General features: G+C 38.2%; 1 protein-coding gene across 1 annotated transcript; it reads right to left on the reverse strand.

Annotated features, from left to right (window-relative positions):
• Positions 1-42: 42 nt before the first annotated feature.
• On the reverse strand, positions 43-26,512 carry LOC107046523. Its single transcript, XM_015269144.1, has 7 exons — positions 26,466-26,512; positions 23,032-23,513; positions 22,619-22,943; positions 22,451-22,550; positions 22,006-22,116; positions 198-356; positions 43-126 (listed from the first exon to the last, which is right to left on the reverse strand). Exons 1-7 carry the CDS (start codon positions 26,510-26,512, stop codon positions 43-45), a joined length of 1,308 nt encoding a protein of 435 aa, XP_015124630.1.
• Positions 26,513-27,349: the final 837 nt, after the last annotated feature.

The raw sequence follows: 27,349 nt of genomic DNA on the forward strand, positions 1-27,349 counted from the left end.
CACATCCAATTCTGAATCATGATTCATTCATCATTTTTCTATTTAAGTTTCAATTGCCGATGAGCGATTATTCTTCTGGTAGATGGTTCGGAAGAGTGAGAATACCGAAAGCACTGAGAAGACACACTGAAATTTGAAAAGTATACTCATTAATTTATCTAATTTCGCACAAACCATGTCATAGCGATATCCCTCACATCTTTAAATAATTCGTGTGACACTGGAAAAATTCCACCGGCCATTATCACCATAGGCATACTTTGAGAAACAATCATTGTCATCAAGCTCGATTTAGCGTCAATTCCCTCTAACTCATGCCATTGACAATTGAATACAGCGTCACCTACATTGAGACTCTGTGCCAGGAAAGATATTTTCATTAATTGTAGACATGCGTATGAACAAGGCTCACTTTGTCGATTCTAGTTTCTGAGATATTCACGTTTTTGTCGCCGCCACCCATATTTAAGGTGGGTCGTGTGTATTTTTCCGGAAAGGAAGGAACGAAAGAGAAGTTTAATTATTATCGAGCGCTAAGTAATTTCCCTGAACACGAAAATTTTCTATTTACGAGTAATGATTTCAGTGAGCATTTGAACATCTCTTGAATATTAATTTTTTGTTAGTGTAGCGAAGTTACTTTTATATTTATTTCACACCATTTCAATGTATTGTTTTCGAGCTCGGCTTAGCAACCGAATTTCGTACCGTGACACGTGTCGCCGATATATATCGCTATCCTTGTCGCAAGACATCCTCGCGACGATTCGCAATAATTCGGACATCCTCGATCGGATGATCTAATACCGTTGTCGCGGGAGCTCACTCTCTTTCCAGCTCTCATGGTGTAAACTAAAGTTACTTTCGCTGTGAATAAATTCAATTCGATATATACACTAATTCCGAGTGTTATAACTTACAAAACCCTTCTATCCTTCACCGAATCCCACAAGTGGTGACCCCGACGTGAATACTTCAACGTGACAAATAAAATTGCCGCATTAACGTGTTAACAAGTGCAATCGTTTTCCGTTAAAATTAAAGTGATTCGCGTGTCGCGTGGATTTTCGTGGATCGTTCGAGAAGCGTTGGGTTTTGGCATAGTGCTTGTCAGCGTTCCTATCGTTTCGCGCGCTTTTGTTACCGCTCGTGATTTTTTTTCGTGCATCTTGGTGCATTGCTGTGAGCACCCATAGACGTTGTGCTGCACCATGAAAATCATCACGAACAATTATTGCCGTGATTAGTGCACTTTCGAACATTATTAGTGAAATATCGAAAACATGTGTAAGGAAGCTGACGCAACTCAGTCGTTGATCACAACTCATCATTTTTCGCTGAGCGTCCCGAACTCTCTTGCTCAGCTCGAAGGGGAATTTCACCTTGCCGGCATCGCTGAAGAACTGAGCAAATTCCACATGGCTGCCGTTCATCTCGGCACCGTTTCCTCAGTCGAGGTCTAGCAAATCATCCTGCATCCACATCTGAGACCTCATACAAGGAATTACGGGATACCCTCGTTCAGAGACTCACCGCTTCCCAGGAGGCCAGACTACAACAGTTCCTGGAGATTCTCGGTGATCGTAAGCCCTCTCAATTTTTACGATGTATAAAATCTCGTGTATACACAATATTCCAGAGAAATTTTAAAAACAAAATGGCTGTCACACTTGCCGCCCGACACACAACCCATCCTGGCAACGCAAGCAGATTCTACTCTGGACAAGATGGTGGCACAAGCATCACTGCCGTTCTCCAGTTGCTGATCCAGCCGCTGACGCTCTGGTACAGAAATTTTCGCGTCTCGAGGCTTACATTTTAGAATTTACGGGCGCAATCACATGTGTAAATATTTTTAGCTTTCAATCGCCAATAATAATTCTATTTTCATCGTTATTAAAATCGTCTAGTGCTATCGGGTTCCAAATATGTTCAAAACACATCACAACAACATTCACCTCTACCACCAGGATTCATCATTCCGCTGGTACGAGGCAATACATAGCGGCAGTAGACACCGCACGCGCGGCAGGGGGCAACAGGATCCATCATCCTCACCCGCAGTCTCATCGCATCCACATCACGGCCACTCGGGCTTACAGGATCAGAGATCTTCATCCGCTAGGTTCGCAGCGACATTCAACATAGATATTCATCTCATCAAACCGAGAACTGCCGCTGCTCACACTCTTCAATGCGAAGACGCAGTAACGCACCTCATATCACGGCGAGGGAGAGAGGAAAGTAATCTCTACTGTTCATCTCATCAAACCGAGGACTGCTGCTGTTCACACTCTTTAACGCGAAGACGCAGCAACGCACCTCATCTCACGGCGAGGGAGAGAGGAAAGTAACCTCTGCCATTCATCTGCTCCGATGGCAGCTTGAGACAATACGTTGACTCACTGACGCCTCTCCGCTAAGACATTGTCGAGCCCACGAGAACCAGCTCACCGGCTTCTCATCATTACCATCACCAGAACCAGGAAGGCCTAAACACACATCAGGATCTTGGGCTCCATCGACTGACGCAAAATTATCGTTGGACTCAACTCCATTATCATCAAGAAAACGCAACAAATTCATTCGATACTAAAATTCATTCTTCTTTACAGTCGCGCATACCATTTTCAGTACCGTTTAACGCGTATACTCTTGTAAATATTGTATATAGTTATCCTATATATCGCCGCAGAAAGGGAGTATTGTAGCGAAGCTATTTTTATATTCATTTCACACTATTTCAATGTATTGTTTTCGCGCTCGGCTTAGCAACCGAATTTCGTACCGCGACACGTGTCGCCGATAGATCGCTGTCTTTGTCGCAAGACATCTTTGCGACGATTCATAATAATTCGGACATCCTCGATCGGATGATCTAATACCGTTGTCGCAGGAGCTCACTCTCGTTCCAGTTCTCATGATGTAAATCAAAGTTACTTTCGCTGTGAATAAATTCAATTCGATATATACACTAATTCCGAGTGTTATAACTTACAAAAGCCTTCTATCCTTCACCGGATACCACAGTGAGGTTGAGTGATTTGGCCCCATCAGATACGAGTGTCGTCATATTTTCATTGAACGTTTTTTCAATTATTGAATCAATATTAAAATCTATGAGAATCATGGCACTGATAGACGGATTATTTCTATGGTTATTCCGAGTTGATAAACCTGCGGAGTATTTTCGCTCTCTCAGCTCTAGTGTGTCATCTACACTTTTTCCATTCTTCAGCGATTATCCTGACGTTCGAATTGCACGTCACTTGCAGCGATGGTGTAATTAGCAAACATGAGGCCCAATCAATAGCGTTTTCCTGGAAACTCATAATTTTCCATATCGTTTTTCAAAATACCTTTCTCATGAAATCTAGAAAAATTCTGGGACTTGTCCGTTGTGACGTGGTGCGACCCCGTCGTATTACCTCTCATAGTAGTTAGTTAACTGTTTATGCCTTATGTGCGACGGACGAGAAATTGCGCATTTTTCTCGCGCCTTATGTACATACCCCCGCTTCGCGAGGTAAAGCAGTTCGCCATAAGGTGAGTGGCGCCATACAGCGCGGAGGCGATCACTCACTCTTTTGAACCAACGTGATCGTGCCGGCTGGTCAAAGAACACTTCTGTATTCGCTATCAAAGTAACCATTTCGGAGAGAATACATTTACACATAAAAAGGAAAAGGAAAGTGCAAGTGATTGTGAAACCCATCTCGAGTCCACCGGAAATGGTAGAAAATCAAGAGCAGTCTTCCTGACAAAGAGCAGTCTTCCTGACAAAGAGCAGTCTTCCAGACATCCATCGAGGTGGAATTTTCTCCCAATTTTCAATAGCAGACAATAACGTAGAGAAAAGAGCCAATCTCCGTGGGGTATTCCATATTTTTTATTCTGAACGATCATGAGGTATGACAGTTGATCAATTGTGACGAGCTGTCAGGGAACTATTCTGGTTGCCAGTTCATGTGATCGCTGGGATGATCCATTAATTAATTTAATGGGGATTAGACTCTCCTTGGCGTCGGTCGTCAAGGTCACGGTATAAGGTTTTATTGTGAACGCATATTGATTCATTCAATACCGCTCCGTTGGGATTTTCTAAAAATTAAGCTTTCGCTGCGGCATGAAAGTTATTTGGTAAACTATTAGAATAATTTGGAGTTCAGTTTATCATACTTTTCACACATAGTAGTCCCGTGAGACCCCTGGCGCTGATATTTTACCGATGGGGGTTGTTTAGGGGATTCGTTTATTGCTAAAAGCATTGCAAAATTTCTGAAAGTATAAACTATTCATTTAAAAATACTTGTTTAAAGATTAACCCCTGTGTCACGTGTTCATGGGGATATCGTTGCCCCGATTACTCTCGTAAATGCCCTGGTAAAACAGTCCGACTATTCCCGACTGGGTGATACAAAATGAATCGGCGTTAATGATGTTTCTGTCTTTGCCCGTTAAATTCCGATTGGCTGGTAGGTAGAGTTTGGAGTTTGAGAAAATTATGAGAATTAATAGGATCAAGGGTATGTGGCCGTTATCGTCCGATTACTTTCCAAAAAAGTGGTTGATAGATCTCATATTACGCATATAAATATTTAAATGAGCAATAAATATTAAAGATTTATATGAGCAATATGAGATTCATCAACCACTTTTTTGGAAAGTAGTCGGGCAATAACAGCCACATACCCTTGATCCTGTTATTTCTCATAATTTTCTCAAACTTTAAACTCTACCTACCAGCCAATCGAAATTTAACGGGTAAAGACAGAAACATCATTAACGCCGATTCATTTTTTATCACCCAGTCGGAAATAACACGGTTCGACAAAAAAACCCTTGGTATTTGCCCGCACGATGGAATCAAGTGCACTTTATAGATTTTGATATGTAGATTCAGGATCTGGCCTTGTTTTGTCTCCAACACATCTAGTTTTTGAAAAAATAAATATTTAAGTTGCCAAAATGGCCGAAAATGGCACGTCTTTGACATTTAATAATCTGGTGATCAGGAAAAGTTATAATCCAGCAAAAATTGAGAAAAAAATACAAAATCTAATGAACAAACTGGTGTCTCGGGATTTTCATTTGAATGGATGGAAACGGAATTAAAAAAATGTAATGAAAATGAATTTTCGGTACTTTTTAGGGTTATTGAGTTTTTTATTTTGTTCGATGTAGTTATCGAATGTCATAATAAATTAGGTTAAAGCAAAATACTTGCTCATGGAATCAATACAAATATTGCAGAATATTAGATTAGGTTTTCATCCTCCTAGTTAAAAATACAGGAGCGTTTCAATTATAAAATAAATAAGTTTTATTTAATTTCAGAAAAGATTGAACGTTAAGTAACATGAAAATCAAATTCATTGCAATTGGAGAGAAAGTACATGAGGGATTTTTATTCGTCAATCACTTTGGATCGCCAGGGTGAAGTTGAATGAAATTTTCTCCATTTCCAAGCGCTCTACATGAGCTGTATTTTTGACTAGGGGGATGAAAACCTAATCTAATATTCTGCAATATTTGTATTGATTCCATGAGCAAGTATTTAACCTCATTCATTATGACATTCCATAACTACATCGAACAAAATAAAAAACACTCAATAACCCTAAAAAGTACCGAAAATTCATTTTCATTACATTTTTTTCATTCCGTTTTCATCCATTCAAATGAAAATCCCGAAACACCAATTTGTTCATTAGATTTTGTATTTTTTTCTCAATTTTTGCTGNCAAAAAAGTGGTTGATAGATCTCATATTACGCATATAAATATTTAAATGAGCAATAAATATTAAAGATTTATATGAGCAATATGAGATTCATCAACCACTTTTTTGGAAAGTAGTCGGGCAATAACAGCCACATACCCTTGATCCTGTTATTTCTCATAATTTTCTCAAACTTTAAACTCTACCTACCAGCCAATCGAAATTTAACGGGTAAAGACAGAAACATCATTAACGCCGATTCATTTTTTATCACCCAGTCGGAAATAACACGGTTCGACAAAAAAACCCTTGGTATTTGCCCGCACGATGGAATCAAGTGCACTTTATAGATTTTGATATGTAGATTCAGGATCTGGCCTTGTTTTGTCTCCAACACATCTAGTTTTTGAAAAAATAAATATTTAAGTTGCCGAAATGGCCGAAAATGCACATCTTTGACATTTAATAATCTGGTGATCAGGAAAAGTTATAATCCAGCAAAAATTGAGAAAAAAATACAAAATCTAATGAACAAATTGGTGTTTCGGGATTTTCATTTGAATGGATGGAAACGGAATTAAAAAAATGTAATGAAAATGAATTTTCGGTACTTTTTAGGGTTATTGAGTGTTTTTTATTTTGTTCGATGTAGTTATCGAATGTCATAATAAATTAGGTTTCAAAATACTTGCTCATGGAACCAATACAAATATTGCAGAATATTAGATTAGGTTTTCATCCTCCTAGTTAAAAATACAGGAGCGTTTCAATTATAAAATAAATAAGTTTTATTTAATTTCAGAAAAGATTGAACGTTAAGTAACATGAAAATCAAATTCATTGCAATTGGAGAGAAAGTACATGAGGGATTTTTATTCGTCAATCACTTTGGATCGCCAGGGTGAAGTTGAATGAAATTTTCTCCATTTCCAAGCGCTCTACATGAGCTGTATTTTTGACTAGGGGGATGAAAACCTAATCTAATATTCTGCAATATTTGTATTGGTTCCATGAGCAAGTATTTAACCTAATTCATTATGGCAGTCCATAACTACATCGAACAAAATAAAAAACACTCAATAACCCTAAAAAGTACCGAAAATTCATTTTCATTACATTTTTTTTATTCCGTTTCCATCCATTCAAATGAAAATCCCGAAACACCAATTTGTTCATTAGATTTTGTATTTTTTTCTCAATTTTTGCTGGATTATAACTTTTCCTGATCACCAGATTATTAAATGTCAGAGATATGCATTTTCGACCATTTCGACAACTTAAATATTTATTTTTTCAAAAACTAGACGTGTTAGAGACAAAACAAGGCCAGATCCTGAATCTACATATCAAAATTTATAAAGTGCACTTGAGTCCATCCTGCGGGCAAATACCAAGGGTTTTTTTTGTCGAATCGTGTAATCGGACTGTTTTACCAGGGCGTTACAACATATTTTCAAGCAAGATTTTATTTAACACCCACTACCCGAGTCCGAATATGAGACCTCTTACAAGTCTGTGCACTATTCTCGAAAGAGAGCTACAAAAGATCTCATCCCCTATCTATATGTACAGCGTTTCAATCCCCTATTTGGCCTCAAAATCTGCAGCTACTTGCCGATTCAATACTGTAGCACAGAGATGGGCAAAGTCCAGGTGATCGGAGCCCCTGCCATAAACTTGTTAGTGAAGTGTTATAAAATTTTGTAGCCCTTCCAATTATAAGTTTATAAATTTGGGACGATCTTAGATCAGGGATGGGCAAAGTCCAGGTAGCTCGGAGTAACCTCATAAACATGCATTAGAAACTCTATAAAGTTGATGGCCCTTACAATTATAGGGGTCCTCAGGGGGTCTTAACTCAACCCTAAAAAATGAGGATTAGATTTAATTCTGGGAATGCCCGATTGAAGTCGCCTCGAACACTGCACATGCGTATGTACATTTTTTTAAAAATTATTGCTGGGTTCAGTTTATTAACAGGAAACAAAGAAAATTAGTGAATTTATTTAAAACTCCTACCGTCGTAGAGTTTATTCGAGTGCAATGCCGTCAGGAAGAAATGAATGTAGAAAATGCATCGTACCAGGCTGCACATCTACGATTCCAGCGAATTTTGATCCTGCCCCAAGGAAAAGATGGAAGACAAGGTTGCTGAGAGACGAAATGAGATGCACTTCACTGGAAATCCCAAAAACTAACAGCAAATTTTTGTGTTTGTTCCGATCATTTCAAACGGAGTCATTCCATCGATTCAACAGATGGAACTTCAGGTAAACAGAAGAGAAAGCACAACAACGGTTTATCAACTCAGAATATGACTGAAGTGAAATGAACGAAACGCAGAGATCTGCTTCAAGAAGTGATGATGGGTTTGAATGTTGGAGATTCCTTGGATGACCAATGTCATGATCCCAAAATCCTCGGACATGAGTCAACCCAATATTCCCTCCCATCGGCACCAGGAGCTTCTGTACAGCTTTCTCTTAGAGAATGGGTAGAGAGCTCCGAAACGGTGCCAAACTCTCTTTCATTGGCCTCTGGTGATCCTCATGGAGAGAGTACACGAAACGTCGAGACAGCGCCGAATTCTACTCTGTTGGCCCCTGAAAAGGGAAATGATGAGCCGTCTGTATTGCAGCCTTCTAAAAAAGCCAGACAAGCCAGAAAAACTCTCCTAGAAATCATCATCGACGAAATGGAAATGTCACCAGAAATTCAAGCATACGTTGACAAATTGGAGAGAACAGTTAAGGATTTGAAGAGCCAAAATAAAAATCTGAAGCAACACAAGACGAGAAATTTGAAAAAATCCAAGAAATGAAAAGAGTAATGAATTCCTCCCTTTTTAAGAAGTGGGATAAACTAACACCAACACAACAAGCTTTATTTGCAATTCAACATCGAAATGCTGGTAGACCTTCCAATGAACGTATTGCAATGAATCAGTTATATGAGTCGATGATGAAATAGCAGAATGGATGAATGAGAGAGAGTAAAAGAATCACATGTCGTTTATTTTGATAATCCTTTGCAAACGAAAAAGTGGGAAGAAAGGTTCTAGCCAGATAAGCATGGTGAATCTGCCCCTAGCGAATTTCAAGGCGCCATTTTGTTGATATATTTATGACCAAAAAAGATAATTTTGTGCAAAATTTCAGATCATTATCTCAATCCCCTGATTTTTGATCAATAAAAAAACGTGTTTTTTCAATTTTATTTTTTTTCCCTACTAAAAATAAGCGGTTTAAAAATCTTGAAAAATTCTGAAAAATCAATTTTAGTTACTCCATGATATATCGAAATTCGCTCGATAGTTATTTTCATCAACCGAAGATATTTAAATTTCACCCTGGTCGTCCTTAACGATATTCATTAACTCTGAAAAATACTTTGAAATAAATTATTACTAGTGCGGTCGAGAGCAATATGTTCAGTTTCGTTATCGTTACGGGCCGTAATGCGAAAAGAACAGAAGTTATCTCGTCAAAAAGTGACATCAAACCACATGATCGTCTAGATAAAGTCAAGGCCAAGTTGAATGGGAGATGGTACGTTGCGAATGTGATAAAAAGACACGGTGAGTGACATTGCTTGAATCAATTCATTTGGTGACTCAGTATAAGTTTTTTTCATCGTTGAAAATTTTCCCAATTATGAAATAAGTCTGCGGAATTTTCATTTTGCATCCCCTCTCTCGCAAGATGAATGTGCTGTTAACACAGTTTTTTAATGGCTGAGTTCTCATTGTACAGATGACAAAGAATGGCTCAGTGGTTTAACGGTCTTGGACGATGGTGAGGTATTGGAAAAGGACTCATCTGGCTCTCCCTCGACACCTGTAGCAGAAAATTCCTCATGCGCGATTCCGCCTATCTCCAGTCCACCCCAAGCTGGACTTAATTCAGAACAACCAGATGAAGAGAATGGGAACGGTAGTGAAACACACGCTAGGAACGATACTTGTGGTCCAACAGAATCCACCAGTCTGACTGAACCATCGACATCACAAATAAGCAATGGGATATATCCTATTTTGATTAGTTCATCTTTCATTTGCTTGATTTTCACACAGAGAAAAAATTTGGTATGAATTACGTGAAAAATCACGTAATCAGAAAATTATTATTTGAGATCTGATGGAAAATGTAATGAAGCCGAGAAACGCCACTATTTTTCTCAGGAATTTTATTCTATGTTAACAGAATTTCCACTGGAGAAATAAAATTTCTGGAATTTTCATGAGAAAGCAAACAACAAAGGGGCTCGGAAGGGGGGGGGGGGGAACTCACAACTCTTTTGGGTAAATGTTTACAGCAGAGTGTTCGGGAAAAATTACGTGACACGAGTCGTAATTTTTCCCACATAAAGTCAATTTTTACGCGATTCTCCCTGAAAATTCACTTCAAAAACAGTACGTTCCAACCGAATTGCATTTCGTCTCACCATTACCTTACGTTCGGTAATTTATACCGAACTTTTCATTTCATTTTCACTCAAGTTTTCTCTCCGTGTAGCCAGAGAAGACAGAGAAATAGAGGCCCCTGAGGATGCTGCTGCTTCTTTCAAGGATCTGGAGAAGCATTCGGTTCCCATGAAGAAAGATGTTCATGTTGCTGATGAAAGTTACCCACTCACTGACCATGATGACCCTTTGGAAATTCTTCGAATGAAAATGAAAAAACAGAACGCAAAAATGAATGGACTTGAGGATGAATTGCGTCTACACGTTTCATCATGCGTCAATTTTCCATCCATCATGGACCTTTCAATGACCACAACAGACGGAGCCCATACTGAAACCAGGGGGGAACCTGATGAGGTTTACGTGCCAGCAATTCCTCTAAACTTGAGCTCGATTAGACCACGTTCAGAATCGGTGGCTCATTTTGAAAGCCGTCAGGCCAGTGAGTCACCCTCGGTTTGCATGGACCAAGGTACCATGTCTCTACTCAATCGCTTCGCGAAACCAGATCTCCGACTCTTCGGCACCGGAAAAAATCGAACACCACTTTTAGTTAAGAATTAATTTTTTCAAGTTGTGGATGAACCCGAGCAACACGTCAAAAGTGAAGGACATGAGAATAATTTCCTCCCATACGTACGACCACGCAATATCGAGACACTCATCATCGATCTTTCTACTGCCGCATCTGATGGAACAAGTGCTTGAGCCTGTGAGATATCTAAACAGGGCGACGTGTCAACAATGAACATCATTTCGGATCTAGTTGCTTCGACGAACGCTCAGATTGTTTTACCTCTTCCATCACCCGACAATACACTCACTGTTGGGAATAAATGCGAGCATGTTGTCGATTTAAACCTTCCGAAATTGGGATTTCAAGTGCAAAATACCGTCCGTCATTCAATCACTCCACAACGCCCTATCTCTTCTTCTTAAAGAACGGTGAATGTGACCCCTTTGGTAGCGGATCGAAGTGAGAGAGCTGTTGTACTCAGATTATTTTACCTCTTCCATCACCCGACAATACACTCACTGTTGGGAATAAATGCGAGCATGTTGTCGATTTAAACCTTCCGAAATTGGGATTTCAAGTGCAAAACACCGTCCGTCATTCAATCACTCCACAACGCCCTATCTCTTCTTCTCAAAGAACGGTGAATGTGACCCCTCTGGTAGCGGATCGACGTGAGAGAGTTGTTGTTCTGCCAGTGACTCATACCAATAATGGTGAGATAACTCATCCACCTTCCCAGCACAATGCCTGTACCCCTCAAAATGGATCGGCGCATTCTGAAGCCGCTGTCAACGAGCTAGAACCCTCCAGCAACAACGAAATGGTATTGCTTCATGATACCGTTGGTAGATTCGTATTATAAATAGTCATTTGTCCATATACAGGTTGAATTGATGCCTGGCAGTAGTGTCAGAATCAATCTCTCCAAACTCAATAGTCTCATTGAGGACTATGGCGGGGATTCCTCTGCGTTGATGCGGGAGCTTCTCGTCGCACTAGTCGGACGGCAACAACTTCTGACAATGACTGCAACTGGTCAAGGATGTGGCCGGAAACCAATTCCCCCGACTATTTTGAAGGCCGTAGAAGGTTGAATATTGAATTTCTCACCCTCGACAGACGTTAAATCCTGTTAACGTTACATTATTATTTACTATCTATCTAGTATATATCCTTCAACACACGAATGGGAAGGTATCGCATCGTCTATTCATGCGACGAGTTAGTCAAATGTTGGATGGATTTCGTCGCCGGCAGTAACTCACTGGAACTATGAAAGCACTTATTCAGTTACTCTGCGGCAAAAATCGGAGTGAAGAAAAAGAGAATCATTGACGTTCATCAAAATATGATGGAGAGGATTGCAAAATTCTATGGAAAACATTGTTAATTCACAAAATATTATATAAGAATGAAGGAAACTGGTGATAATTTCAAGAAATTTCTTGATAAATCCAAACACGATCGATTTATGACATCAATAGTATTCTTTTGAAACATTTGAATTTGTTTTCTGTGGAATAATAAGTCGATTTTTCACATTCTATTGAATATCGAATTATTAGAGTATTTTCAATGAAAAATATCAAAGGACAATTGATGTTGAAGATTTTTCCAGTCACAAGAGAGAGACAAATGTTCCTGGGAGTTTTGCGCAATCAACGAGAATGTCGAATTTGAGTTGTTACTATTTATTATTTCGCAGCTGAATTCACCTTTAGGGGTCAGATATTTCTTATGGTGTGGTTATATTCATATATTTCAATCGATTTTTCATTCTTAAAATTTTATGGTGAATGTGAGAACATGGGTAACATGTTGAGGAATAACATATGTGGGCGTCCACATGAAAAGGGCTCACTTTGACGGTATTGGAGTTATGTATGCTCCGATAATCTTGATCAGATTTCTCACATTTTGAGCCCAAAATCAACCCGATAGAATGAAAATTGACGTCAGTATAGACGATCGAAAAAACAATTTAACATTGGTTTAAATGGGAGATGTCGAGAGAAAAACGTGAATATCTCGGAAACTAGATGCGACAAAGTGGGCCCTTTTCACGTGGACTTACATATATTTTCTATTGCCAAGAAAATCGAATATGATCGGAAATATGGAATTTCGATTCGCAACATTCTCTAAGCCCAACCGGAGAGGTGAATTTATTCTGAAGGGTGGAGTGGTCACCCTCAAACATATTCAAATAATAAATGCGTTATGCGAAAGCGATGACCAGATATACACCCAACCAAACATCAACACAAACGAACATCCATAGAGACGGGAGTACACAAAACCAGGCTCACCTAAGGGGAAATGTCAGTCGTACGGAGGTCATATGAGGCTCCATAGGGCTTGTATGAGGGTCGTATAAGGGTCATATAGGAATTGTGAAAGGGTCATATGGGCATCATATGGGGGCCATATGAGGCTCCTATAAGGGTCATGTAAGGTTTCCATGGCGGTCATGTAAAGGTTCTATGGGGGCCATACGAAGGTCGTATGAGGGGCATGGAGGGTCATAAGGGGGTCATATGTAAGTGACGCAAAGAAAAGTTGGGAGGTAGATCCCTAGAACCTTCAGCACACGAAAGCTGTCATCAGCAAATAAAAAGATTCATACCATTTCCCATAACTTCAATGGAAATCACTGAGCGGAGTGAGCGGTGAGTGAGTCGCATGAGCGGTATTACCTGCTGAGCGGTATAGGTACATTCTCCCCTATAGCATGGAAACTATAGAGGGGCCTCTATTCTCCATACCCTATAGATAACCGGACATCCTCACAACTGGACATACATATTACCGGACATGTACAAGACGGACATACACACAGACGAATATTCATAAAGACTCGGCGAGATGGACGATGATGGGATTCAATGGGTCCAACCCCTGAGGAAGATTCAATTGATAATGCAAAGAAGCTTCAGACCTGATATTCTAAAACAGTCAGAAAATTTTAGTATTCCAGCATTGAAGGGAGACCGCGGTGGGATATAAGTCGATATACTCGAATATATAGTCGATATACTCAGATATATAAGCTTCGTTGTGATCTCTGTGAAAGATAATTTTTTAATTGAAAATTCAATTCTTAAGAAAACATGCGGGAAAAAATGTTTGATGGTAATGGCCATCAAAAGAGAATGGTCCGTAGAGCTTTCGAAATATTTTATCCAAAGTTCAGCCCAGTTTGGAATTTCTGTGTAGCCAAGAAATATAGAAAGAAAAAGTTAGATCCCAGTTTGCACTGGAGGACAAGGCTCTGAAGCATCAAAAAGCCCCAGAATAACTGTTCTGTATTCAATCAGCATCATTAAATTAATTATGGCGCCAGTACGAATACCTACAAAGTAACAATATAAAATCATTCAATACCTGCAATGAAATGAGTTGAAATCCATATGGAAATATTTTGAAAAATCTAATAGAAAGCTTGGCAATCATTACCTTACTCCACCAAAAATCTAGTCCCTTGAAATACCTGCTTCCTGATAATTAAAAGTGTTTTTTTAAATACCCATAAATTTGGAACATCACATTTAGTCAAGCAGTTGTCTAGCAACTAAACCACGTCATCGTGAGAATAATCTGTCGAACCCTAAATATTAGCCATCAACACACTGAAGGGAAGATAGATATTGATATCTTTGGAGATAAAATGGAGGAAGAGGATCTTGACATGGACTATTATTTTGAAGACCAAGATAAAGAGAGCTCAGAAGAAGATGAGAAGGAAGAAGAGAAGCCAGCAAAGCGAGCTCATCCAAAAAAAGTAGCCATCAGACGTAAAGAAAAATCTGTGGACACCGGAGGAAGTACCAGTGAAGATGATGAAAGTGACTGCGACAGCGACAATGAGAGCGATGATGATTGGGATGAATTTGGAGAATCATCGGATAGAGGAGAGCAAGTAGCTGGCAAGCGTAAGCGTGGTAAACGACTCTTCACTTTGTCACCAGAACTAGCTGCAATAGATGGTGTGAAACAAATGACTCGATTTGAAGTAGTCAAGAAGATCTGGAACGTCATCAAAGAGAGGAATCTCTATGATTCTCTTAATAAGATGTTTGCCATTTCCGACGGAGAGTTTATGAAGGTTATCGGAGAGGAGCGTTTCAGAGTCTTCGGTATCTCAAAATGAAAGAAATGGAGTGAAAAATAAAAATTATAGACATTAATATTCAAACTGAATTTCCTTCGACAGTTACTTCGGACGGATAGTGGTCGTTGGGGTCGAGTTTTTGATTCTTACGTATGTGAAGGCTGGTTCTGTGGAGAACTATGCTTCGGTTCTAGACGTTTCGGAGGTTTTTATAATGATATAGTCAGCAGACTCTCATTCTAATTCCTGATTTTTATAGAATTTGATTAACACTCCGTTGGTCGCACCAAAGTTACGAACGACGTCGGTCGTGCGTAGAGCGCCGCGCCGTACCATGTTAAATCGGTAGAGTGATAAATTTGAAAGATCTAGGAAAAATATGAAAAAATCAGCAGTGATCTAGATCGTATACTTGAATAAGTTCCGTGAAATTTTTAATCCTCAGTGTTACCTTCAATTATATATTCAAGCTCAAAGTTGGCATGTTTTTCAGAAAATTTGCCTTATACAAGGTACATCGCCCGGAGTGTCGGCATAAAAATTTCAAAATCTTACTGTCCATCTTATTTTCGGTGGAAATTTTCATTGATAGGGCTTCTAGACACTTCAAAATGAGATGTCAAATTTTTTCAAATTTTTCTGAGGCTTGACTGCAGTGTCATTAAAAAAATGGAAAAAAAACGCGGCACGACGCCCATCGCGCGACCAATGGAGTGTTAATTGAATTTGGTCAATCTTCATGTCCTGGTGGTTTTTTGCATCGTATGTCGTTGAATTTTCTATCTAATAATTAGAAGAGGGGAGAAGAATTTTCTATCTAATAATTACCAGCCAGGCATGGTGCTTTCTGGTTTTTGTTCAATGCTCTGGTTCTCTTCAATTCGAATTTAAGAAGGCATTTCCTGACCTTCATCCAGTATTCCTCATTTTTCATATTCAATACTCGAAATTCTACTCAGTTCTTTATGAACGTTTGCTCCCGACGGTCATTGAAATAAAAGCAAAGCTGGAAGAGCTTCATGAAGAGCTACTCGAAGAAAGTAAAATCTCAGGCATTTGCCTCTAACAAACCTTTATCCCCGGACCATACATGCTCCAACAAGCTTGAGGGAATGGCAGGCCCGACTTTGACAGTAGCGAATCAACTACAGAAATGATCTCCGACTTACCAGGAACTTTTTACGACTCAAACGATGACTCAGATCACCAAAGTCTCAATGGTGATCATTCGAGGCGTCCAAAGTTAATGAAAAGTCAAGAAAAAAGCAGAAAATGCCAGGAGAACTAATAGGAGCATCAAGAAATGACCTCCCCACCCCCCTCTTCCAAAATCAAAAGACCACCAAAACATGGGCAAAATCCTCAACGAGGAAGCCAGAATGAGCGTAGCGACGTTTGGATGATATGGAGAAGGCACACTAGCTGGAGGCATCTTGGCAGACAATATGGATCTCGGGAAGCTACTGGAGACGATTATATCTCTGAATGGAAAAAAAAAGTTGGCAGAAGGAGTGCACGAAGGGCAGAATAGTTCTTGAAGAAACTCGCATTATCTGCTCGGAGCTCATTGATGATATTTTCAAAATGTAACTGGTAAAAAAACAATTAGTAAAGAAGAATTTACAAATTCCAAAAATACGTGAAGAATCATTTTCAACAGGGTAGGAAAGTATTCTAGAAATCCATTATTATTCTACTGACAAAGGCACTTATTGCTCCCTTTTTTTCACTAATTTATTGAAAGGAAGTCTCATATGTGTTTCATTTTCTCGAGAGTCATGCGTTGGAAGTTTTTACGACATTCAGGTCTTAATGATATTCAGCAGTATTTGAACATTTGATTTGTAAAAAAGTTACGATGATTTTTCTAGTTATTCTTATTATTTTACTTTCATAAAAATTATTGCTTTAAAATTATCTCTTTAAACCAGTTTCTGAAGTTCAACGAATAGCTGAAACGTTCCCTTTGCTGTTCCAGAGGTTTCAATACTGAGTATCACAAGAGAAATATCTTCTTCTGACCGATAAAAATTTTCCAGGGCGAAACTTGATAGAAAAACAAATGGGTAACAGTTTCTCCAACTGCATCAGAGCTTTAGGCACTGATTATTGAAGAATTAACTCCTCTTCTCTGTATATTGAATAAAAAATCGTTTTATTGGAAACTCAAGGGGAAAAAAAATTGTAATAGTGTCCAAAGGTCTATAGACAGCTGTATCGTTTCCTCAGTTTTGTCATAGGCTCTGCACCTGGAAGAAACAGTTTTTCTTGACAAGGATATTACCTCATGCTTCCTTGAATGAAAACAATGCTTGCCTCGGGCATTGATCAAAATAAAAAATTATAGAAAAATTACTCAAAAATTTTTTTCTCCCCTCTTAATAGCGGATTTCGAGTGATGAGAAGCCACTTGGTCCTCGTCAAGACTGCTTCGCCGCTTTTTCAACATTAAAAAATTACAGAATGTGGTGAAAAGATGAATATTTGAGAGAAAAGGATTTTTTTCACAAAGGAAACTTACTCTTCAGGGTCAACCAATACCACACGAACTGAGGAGACGGAGGATCCCTATAGGACGATTACGAGTTTTTTTTTATTGTCTTCTCTCCAAATGCAGAAATAAATAATCAAATTTCCACGATAAAACAAAAAATAAAAAGAAATTTATATCGTGGAAACTCTTCTTACAATTTCTCAACATGAAAAGTTGAAAAACTAGTAAGAAACAGGGAATCATTATTTTTCAAGGGACGAAATTTACTCTTCAGGATTTGGAGACGACACCTCTTTCTTGTTGAAAGACAAGAAATCCCAATTTACCTAAATGAAAAAATAAATTGAATAAATGATTTCATTCAACATTGAGTTTTTGCTCTTGACAGAATCTTTCCACGGTCAATGAGATGGCATTTAGTCTTTCTCTGAATTTATTTGCCAACGTTTCTACTGAAGGAGTTGGAGAAAATAGTTGGAAAATAAAACCAGATATCTGTGCAAACTATCTAGGAATATTAAGAACATCAACGGGACCACAGAGATCGAGATGATCTCCCAAGAGACTGCCTCAATTCATCAATGAAATCCATTGCACTTCATCAACTTGGTTTTCACTGAGTCAACCCTATCAGAGCGCGCATAATTTTCTCTGAGAAAACCTCATGGGATCATGTAGAAAGAACCTGGTGACACTAGAAACCCCGAAGTAAATACCGGTATCAAGAAGGTCCCATAATAGACTGGCTGGGGATAACTCTGTAAGGACACGCACAAGTCACATAGGAATATTGGCAGCAAGAGGGTCCACTAATATATAAAGTGACTCAGTTAAAACAGCGCACCTGAATAACTCCTAAAAAAAGGGTTAGATGGAAAAATGTTTCATATGAAAGTTGGAGGGTTTCGAGGGGGACATCCGATATGAGTTATATTTTGAGCTTGCAAGCTCATGCTTGCAAGCTGCAAGCACAAAGTGTACTTTTTCAAATGGCAACCATATTTTTTACCTACATGAAACTTGTTCCTCTTAACGAGATGTTTTCAGACACCTCGTCATTTATGTCAACTCCTTCGATTTCACTCCAAAAATACCAGAAAAACAAGCCCCGAGGGCAAATTGGAAGTTTAGACTTTTCACACAGCTTGAGATCTGACAGATTAGTTTTTCCATTTGTTGATCAACAAGCTGTACCCGAATGTTAACAATAAACAGTTTTCAGGTCATTCAAGGATAGTTATTAGAACGGACTCCAGGCGATATGCAGAGACGAATTCGGGAAGCGATTGTCAGTATAACTCCACTTGTTCTCCCAAATGTCGTACAGAACTTCCGACGTCGAATCGAGTTGGGTCTGGCAGTTAATGGTGGAAACATTGAACATCTGCTTTGAAATGTCTTAGTTCTCGGTGTATTTGAAGCTGTCCGCGCTTTTCTTTTTTTTTTTTTTGCGCAAGGGATGCGTATCAAACTTCACCTCCACGTGGTGCATCCTGGATAACGCCGAGAAAGTCTGCAATTTGTGCTTTTACATTCTAACAATGATTTGCGTTCCTAGCTCACGTCAAAAAACGAAAATTTCCAATTTGGCCTCGGAACTTGTTTTTATGGTATTTTTGGAGTGGAATCGAAGGAATCGACATAAATGATGAGGTATCTGAAAACATCTCGTTAAGAGGAACAAGTTTCATAGGAATGAAAAATGTGGTTGCCATTTAAAAAAGTGCACCTTGTGCTTGCAGCTTGCAAGCATGAGCTTGCAAGCTCAAAATAAAGCTCATATCGAATGTCCCCTTCGAAACCCTCCAACTTTCATGTGAAACATTTTTCCATTTAACCCTTTTTTAGGAGGTATTCAGGTGCGCTGTTTTAACTGGATCACTCTGTATATTCTGAGGTATTTCCCCAACCTCATTTTTACTAAGCACATCCTACCTAGAAAGCACGTACGAATTCTATGGACATGAACTCACTAAGGACACCAGTAAGAACATCAGAATTACTTAAGGGTGCCAAGTGAAAATGTTTAATAAATCAACAGAAATTCAATTTTTTTCCTGTAATAGCGAGAAATACTTAAAAAATTTAGATGACAATCTTGACCTTTCAGCCGGTATTAATTATTGAGAATTTAAATAAACAAAATTTGAAGATCCAGCATTGGCTCTTATGAGACTCGAATGGTGTTTATAATTGAATTTCAAACGAATTGTGCGAAAGAACATTGGTCTCAGGATCTACTCATCTCGGGAAATCATTTCAATGGATCTTGTTATGGCTAATTAAATGTCCAACAAAATGTGTTTCTCGACATTTCCCTCTTAAAAAAATCATTAGATTGAATCTGGATATATTAATGAGTAGTGAAGAGAATAAAGGAATATTGGAGTCTGGGGGTGAGGGATGGGTGATTAAGCAAATGACGGTGTTTTCATTATCACCTAGCGTATCAAGTTTTACTACACGCCGTCCGTGGAAAATGAAAGGTTCTTCCTTCGATTCTTCCTTCAGTTTTCTTGCTTCTGATTTTTTTGCACTTTCTTTCAGTAATTTTTGTTGCTCATGATGATTTTTTACACCCTCTCGAGACTTACTTTCACGAATTTTACATTTTTGGGAGATAAACTGTCCCCTTTTGTTACGCAATAAATTTTTATTTTTGTCTGAGGCCATGGTTTGTTCACAGGCATGTATAATCTCCAACACACGTTCAAATATCAACAAACCCTCGCGCCTCTACCATCAGCTGATAGCAGCGATGTTGCCACGATTCCCACCGGATATCACCATTTAGTCAATAAAACAAATATTTTTTGGTCGAAAAAATAAAAAGAAAATTTTACATGTATTACATCCCAACTCAATTTGAATATAAATTGGCGAGATGAATTAATCAAGTCAACACAATTTATTATGCAAGGTTTTTGAAAAAAATGATCAATTTAGTTGTGCACTTGACCCACTTGGCATCCTTAATTCAACTTGATAAATCCATTACATTTACGTAATGAACTTTTTAGAACAATTCCATTGCATCTTTTTGTTTTCTAACCAATGTTTACCATTTTACAGGCTACATTCACACGTGGTATCGATTTTTTGACATGTCAAACTGATAACTTCAGATTAAGCAAAACCAAAACGGAACTGCCCGGCCCTAATAATCACATTCGTCAGATAATACTTTTATCGCCATGTGGCATACAATATTTTATGTTATTGGGCCCAAAAACCGTGATCTAATCGAGCGAAGCGAGGTTAGAATCGCAGTTTATCAGGCCTAATGACATAAGCAGAAAAATGGGAATTGGTCGGAAAGTTATTAGTTCGATTAGTAATGGGAGTAACCCACTTCAACCCACCCGCGATGGCAGCTATCGACGCGAGCGACCAACAAACCAGTTGAACTTTTAATTTTGTTAATCGCCCAGTTGCAGGGCGTGGTGTTTCACAATTTTCATATTTTGGTAGTTAGTTCTCAATATCTTGAAAACGAATTCACTCTACAACATTTTTTCAACAAACAAATTGGACAAATTGAACGAATGTGATAATGATTATATCTGTCAAATAAATTACGAAAGTTCAATAGAATTTATTATTTGTCATTTATAAAATTGACTTGCCACGAAAACATTCAGAAAGTAATTATAAATGGAATTGGTAGGAATAAGAGAAAACGCGCTAATGACTCGTACAATTGCGGTCCCATGTCTTTTGTCTGATAGGCACTGTTTTCTGCTTGTATTTTCATGTGATAGTTAATTTGACGTCACATACTAAGTGCTAAAGATTGGACAAACATCTGAAATTTCGACTACTATTTTCCTTTCTCCCCATTTTGAAAAATATCGCATCTGAACCAATTAATATCGATTAATATTGATTTCAACAGAAAGGGCATTTTTCTTTAAAAAAAAACGAGAGATTTTCACCGGATAACCCCGGGGTCGCAGACAAACATTTTACACGTTCAGTCACAACCATATATGGTTGAAATTGAAATTCGGAACTTGTATAAAAAAAATCTCCGCCTAGGCGTGCATTTAATGAGAGGATTGAAGGAGGCCTAAAAAGAAAATATTCAAAAGAGATCGCTGGGTTACGAGAGCGGAGGAGAAAAAATAAAGCACTCTTATCTCCTAAACTGAGTATTAATGGAGGTCTTGTCGTTCAGAGAAATTAAAAAAAGAACAAAGGATGAATTCAGGTCCCAGAATGAGTTGGAAAGACTATTTGGTTGCTCAAAAGAAGGTTCCATATTTTGCCATGCGCATTATTTTTTCAATGGTCCATTATTTTCTTTGAGAGATATGAAAATTTGCGTGATTGAGGTCGAGATAACCTCGGTCTGATAAGTAGAGGGGTTACAAGTCATTCAAATTTCATCATTTTCTTTATGGGGCCGACGTCTAAAAATTATAAAATATCTCAATGATCCGCATGCTTTGATGTTTTTCCCATGAATTTTTCAATTCTTTTAGCATTATTTTGATTTTTACACGAAACACATTACACCAGTATTGAATTGATTTTTGTATCTTCTGTAGCGACGCAATTTTGGATACTATAAGGGTCATTTGGAGCTTAAAATGTCCGGATGTTATGAATAATATCTAATAATTCCATATCGACAAAGTCGGTCCTTCTCATGCGAACACACACTCATCCAATCATGAATCGAGATTCGATAGTAATACCTCTTGTCTCAGCTCTTCACCGATGTTACAATAAAGGAGTTTTGTTAGAATTGATAGAGAACCAGACATCCAACAGATGATGAGAAAAAAAGTACTTCCAGATCCACTTTGCTGAAATCAATTGTTAATTTGAAAATTCTTCCAAATCCGAGTTGATTTGGTAGTTGATAGGGTGAGCAGCCCAATTATGGCACGCTTAATGGAGTCCAAAAGCTCTAGTATAAAAGAGTTTCTAACACTATACAAAATGGTAGTGTTCCGTTGGTTGGTTGGTTCCGCAAAATGAGCTAACTTCTTAAAAATCACCAAAACGGCCACTAGAGAATTAACCCATAGCCAAAAGAGAGGTACAAATCTTACGCTAGGCGTTTGTACCTCCCTGATGTCGTGTGTGAGAAAAATCAAGAAGGTGGCTAATTGGACTGCGCACTCCAGTCGATTTTACCTTGAAGGACGTAACTACCGCTGCAAGGATATACATTTGGCCTAATACCAAGTTAGTCGATATAAGAGGGTGGAACAACTTTTTGATTGATTTGAAAAATCTGCAGATTGAATATCCTCAAATAAATATTAGCAATTAAGAATGCAAGTTATGCATAACAGAACTTACTCTATTATTTCGACGTGTCTCATCACAATACATTCAGTGCATGCGCAATCGTACTGCTCTGTAGGAATATTATGCAAAATACGTCCATTGTACTGTTCAATAGTACTACTGAGGATTTTCAATTGCGCGCAACAATGTTTAGCCACAATAATGAAGTATGTTTCGAGACATAAGAAAGCCATAGAAGTGTACAGTATCGTTAAAAATTCCAGAATCATTATGAGTCCAGAAATGGGAGATATGGTGAAAGGATACCAAATATCAGCGTAAAATTGCACTGATTCCTGCAGGATATGTGATGCTACCCAAGGAAGATTTACTGCAGCTGGAAAGGTTTCACAAAAGATGACATATGAACGGATTGGAAGATCATTTCGGGAAAGAAGTTGAAATTTTAGGACTTCGACACTTACAAGTAGTTCCAGCAGCAACTAAAATTCCCAACACTTTTGAAATGATTTGTGATTGTTTAGCATTATTCGCCATGATATTCTTTCTCTCAATCGTGAAATATTTTGAACGATTCCAATCATCTTCCATGAATGCAAATATTTCTTGAATATCTTGTTCGAAAATTTTGCATATGAAGACTTTAACAGTAACTAATTCGATAAAAATGGTGATCAATAACTGATAGGTTCCATCATTTCTCCATTCTATGGTGTATGATTTCGTTGTCAGGAGAACTAACAAAGTTAGAACAGGTACGGTAATACAATGGATAGTCTGTTTCCCGCGATATGCGAAGGGCCAAATTCCGATGATTTTCATTGTTATCCGGGGATATTTTATTTCCTCATCGAAATCAATTGCTGAATTTGTTTCTGTTCTCTCCGAAGATTTACGATTTATCTGGGTAATGAATTTTCGAAAATGAATGATTTCCTTGAGTCGACTGCAGAAATTCATTTTATATTTGGAAGTTCGATAGATTCATTGGGTTTTTTCAAAGTATTTAATGCACAGTTAGTTTTATCAAGCACTTGTAAACTACTAAATTCCTAGAACGATATCATGAAGAGTCGTTGGATGTGAACAATGCCTGATGATAATTATAGACTTGGATTTCAAGAAGAAAAACTATCAGAAAACCATAGGGTAGGTTAATAATTATTTGACGTAATGACTAATTAAAGATTGCGTGATACTCGTCACAACCCACTAAATTATAATTCATGATCCATTTGGCATTAGTCATATGTGAGGTATTCCAAGCCGAATCGTTTAACCGACGACCCTTACTCTCTCGAAAGTGGACAAGGACTTTTTACAGGATTTAGGGGCATAAAGAATTATCGCTTGATTTTTTTTAGGAACGTTTGTAAAACACGTATGAAAGATTAGTACACATTAACGTTCAGAGAAAATCTGACTTTGCACTTATACCAACTGTTCTATTTTGCCTCCCTAGATTAGAAATATACTATATCGTCACATCTGCACGGAAAGTTTGAGTTCTCTCCCCAAATAAAGGAAGGAAAGTGGCTTATTTGCTCCCTAGGATTTCTGATATAACCCACTTTCTTCTCTGCATTTACGAAGAAAAATAGAATTTTACCGTGTACTTATGACGACAAATAGTATGTGCACCTAGGAAGGAAAACAGGATATCAAAACCCGCGTGTGTACCGCCCTCGGCTTCACCTCGGGTAGCAATCTACCCGCAGGTTGGAATGTCCTGTTTTTCGTTTTGTTCCACATAACTTGCCTTTTAATCGACCGATTTTAATTTATCCAGCACCAAAATATTTCTTTTTGACATACGTGCGTGAAAAAATCCAGTTTTTTTCTATTACTTGCTATGCCCCAAAATAATGGCAATATATTAAGAAATAATTTATTTACAAAAATGAAGAAGTACAACAATGAATTGAGTTCAATTTACTTCACTCATTGTTTTACTAAATCAGCGTTCATGTGCAACACTGTTTACCAGTATCGTTAACGTGACACGAGTAATTACTATATAAGCTGAACTCACGAATATTCGGGAGTTCAATCGTCAACGTAAATCAAGCTTAATACTTATTTTGTATCATCTTTGTAATTTCTGCATAATTATCCCGTCTGGATAATTATGAGTTAGTTTAAATAAATAAACATCTCTTTTCCCACCAGGTAAAATACCGGATTCCCGTATCCATCCACTATAGGGAGATTTATTTCCCAATACCAGGACCCAGGGATTCATCCCTAACATACTTTTCGAGGATAAAGTGGATCTCTTTGGGGGTATTTTCGAGTAGTTAAAAAAAAAGTTCACTTTTTCAACCTGTGAAGAAAGCGATGTGAAAAAGTACGCTGCTTTTAAATTGTTACAAACCCCCCCTTTTTTAACCTTATTTTGAGAGCTGTTGATAGTTTCGTTATGTCACCGACAGGAGTCTAGCTTAATCATGAAGAATGTGGAAACATCGGTCTACGGCTCGTCCTGCGACAGTATTGGTATATAATTGGTGTCACAGCGTTCACAATAGGTCCAAGCGACCGTTGTGAACGCTGTGACACCAATTATATACCAATACTGTCGCAGGACGAGCCGTAGACCGATGTTTCCACATTCTTCATGATTAAGCTAGACTCCTGTCGGTGACATAACGAAACTATCAACTTGCACAATAGGTCCAAGCGATCGTTGTGAACGCTGAAGGCTGGAAGCGTTGTCGTTGCGAGACATATTTTTCAATTTCACGTGCAAGTTGTATAAAGTTGTATTTCACTTTGATTATAATTACACTTTGATTATAATTAGAAATAATTCATGTTCTTATTTTGTATGAGATAAACGATAGCTTTCTTGATAAAAATCGACTCCTCGACCAGGCGCGCTCTGCTTCTCCGCCAGCTTGGTCAGCTCGTTCTGCTGCCTCCTCTGTTGGTATAGCTTGTGCTTCTGCGGCCTGTTCTTCTGCTCGCGCTGCACCTATTTCTTCGTTTCGTCAGTTGATGATTTCTCTCATTTCTTCCGACCCATCTAATATTGCACTGAATTACCCTAACATCCTATTATGTCGAGTATTTACGCTCATGCTTCCAACTCCACATTGAATTTTGAATTCTTATATCAAAGTGAAGAAACATGACAGTTCAATTTTTTACTTCTTGATAAATTATCCGAATAAAAAATTACTCTGCGAGATATATCTATCCCAACTATTTAGAGATAAAAACACTAACATAACATAAATAGAGGGTTCTATTTATGTTATAATGTCTGAGAACGTTTTCTGTAGGTGAAGTTAATTTCCACAGAAAAATGTCTCTTGGTATTTTCCTCTAAAAGAACTCTCGTGTTGATTCAACAATTCTCAGATCTCTGTCAATACGATCTGTCAATCAGATCTCTGGCAATGTGACTCTTCAATGCCCCCCTTCGCCACATCCCAGAATCTGATCCTTGATATTCAATGATATATCTGATGAACCCAATTTTTCCATGCTAACTTGGTGATCACGATAATGACATAAAACAAATGGTAGTTGATTGACCGTCGTTAGCCGGCAACAACAACTGAACTGGAAATCTGATATTTTTTTAATTTCAGCGAAGTAAATAAGGATTATAGTTATGCAGTGGTGATTGCTTTTTTCTTTCATTTTTTCAGAAACCTCAGACGAAACCAAATTTCTACAAGCGCGTGAACATTAATTGAAATGTGCCATCACATAATTATTCCAGGGATTCAATTGTCCCTTTAGAACCGCAGCGTTCCGATGATTCCATTCTTGTCATGTTTTCTCCTTCTCCACGTGCATTTCTTATCAGTCAGGCCTCTGCATCACTTCCTTCCCAACGCTATCCGAGAGCTGGCGCCCTCCTTGCAACTTGCAGAATCCCGAGGCTCACCCGAGGGCACCAAAGCTGTCTCGGAGTCTCTCGAGGATCCTCGGCATCTTGATGTCCCTAAGGTATGATATAGGGAGGGATTCTAAAGCCAGAAAACAGGGGACAAGGTCTCTCGGGCGCCGCGGCGTGGCGTTCCGGTCGATTTCATCTTCCCCTCATCTCCTTTAGGTGGGGGCACCCATAGATACTGCTGTACTGGTGGAAAACTATGAAATCCGTATTATGAATAGAATTGAATGAAAAAATGTAAAATTTAGGCTCTAAATTGTTAAATAAAATAAAGAATATTAAAGAAAAAGTTCCCGATTTTTTTCGCCATTAATTCCATCTCCCGAATTAATTGAATGATTCTAGTACATTCAATCAGCTCATTTTTTATTAAATATATTTTCCTATCTTCTTTTTCAATGAAAAATCGTGAAAATTCATGGAAAAGTCGAGTTTTTTTCAATAATATTGAAAATAAAACAATCAGGGCTGCTTATTCAAATGTTAATACGTTTGTTTTTCGCGGGTTGCTGGGTTTAATGATGTGCCGGCCGGCTTGCGACAGTCTTTTGTTTTTGCCTGTCAAAACCTGTCGTAATAAATCTACACAATCCGTGCGAATTTATTCAGGAAAAATGGTTAGATCGTATGCAATTGTGAATTGTAAAAATTCGACGATAGACAAATATCGTTTTTTCTCACTCCCAACTGAAAAAAAAAAAAGATAAAAGAAAGAAATGGATAGAAAATTGCGGTGATTTGTTACCAAGTGATCAAACATCGAAGTTAGATTGTTATTTGTGCGAGGTGCGAGAGAAAATAGTTTTAGTTATTGTGTTCTATCAAAACATTCATTCATTTATTTTTTATTCTTCATTTATTTATTATTCAATAAT

This window comes from Diachasma alloeum, unplaced genomic scaffold (assembly GCF_001412515.2).
Source record: "Diachasma alloeum isolate Michigan unplaced genomic scaffold, Dall2.0 Dall_scaffold_01467, whole genome shotgun sequence".
Lineage (NCBI taxonomy): Eukaryota > Metazoa > Arthropoda > Insecta > Hymenoptera > Braconidae > Diachasma > Diachasma alloeum.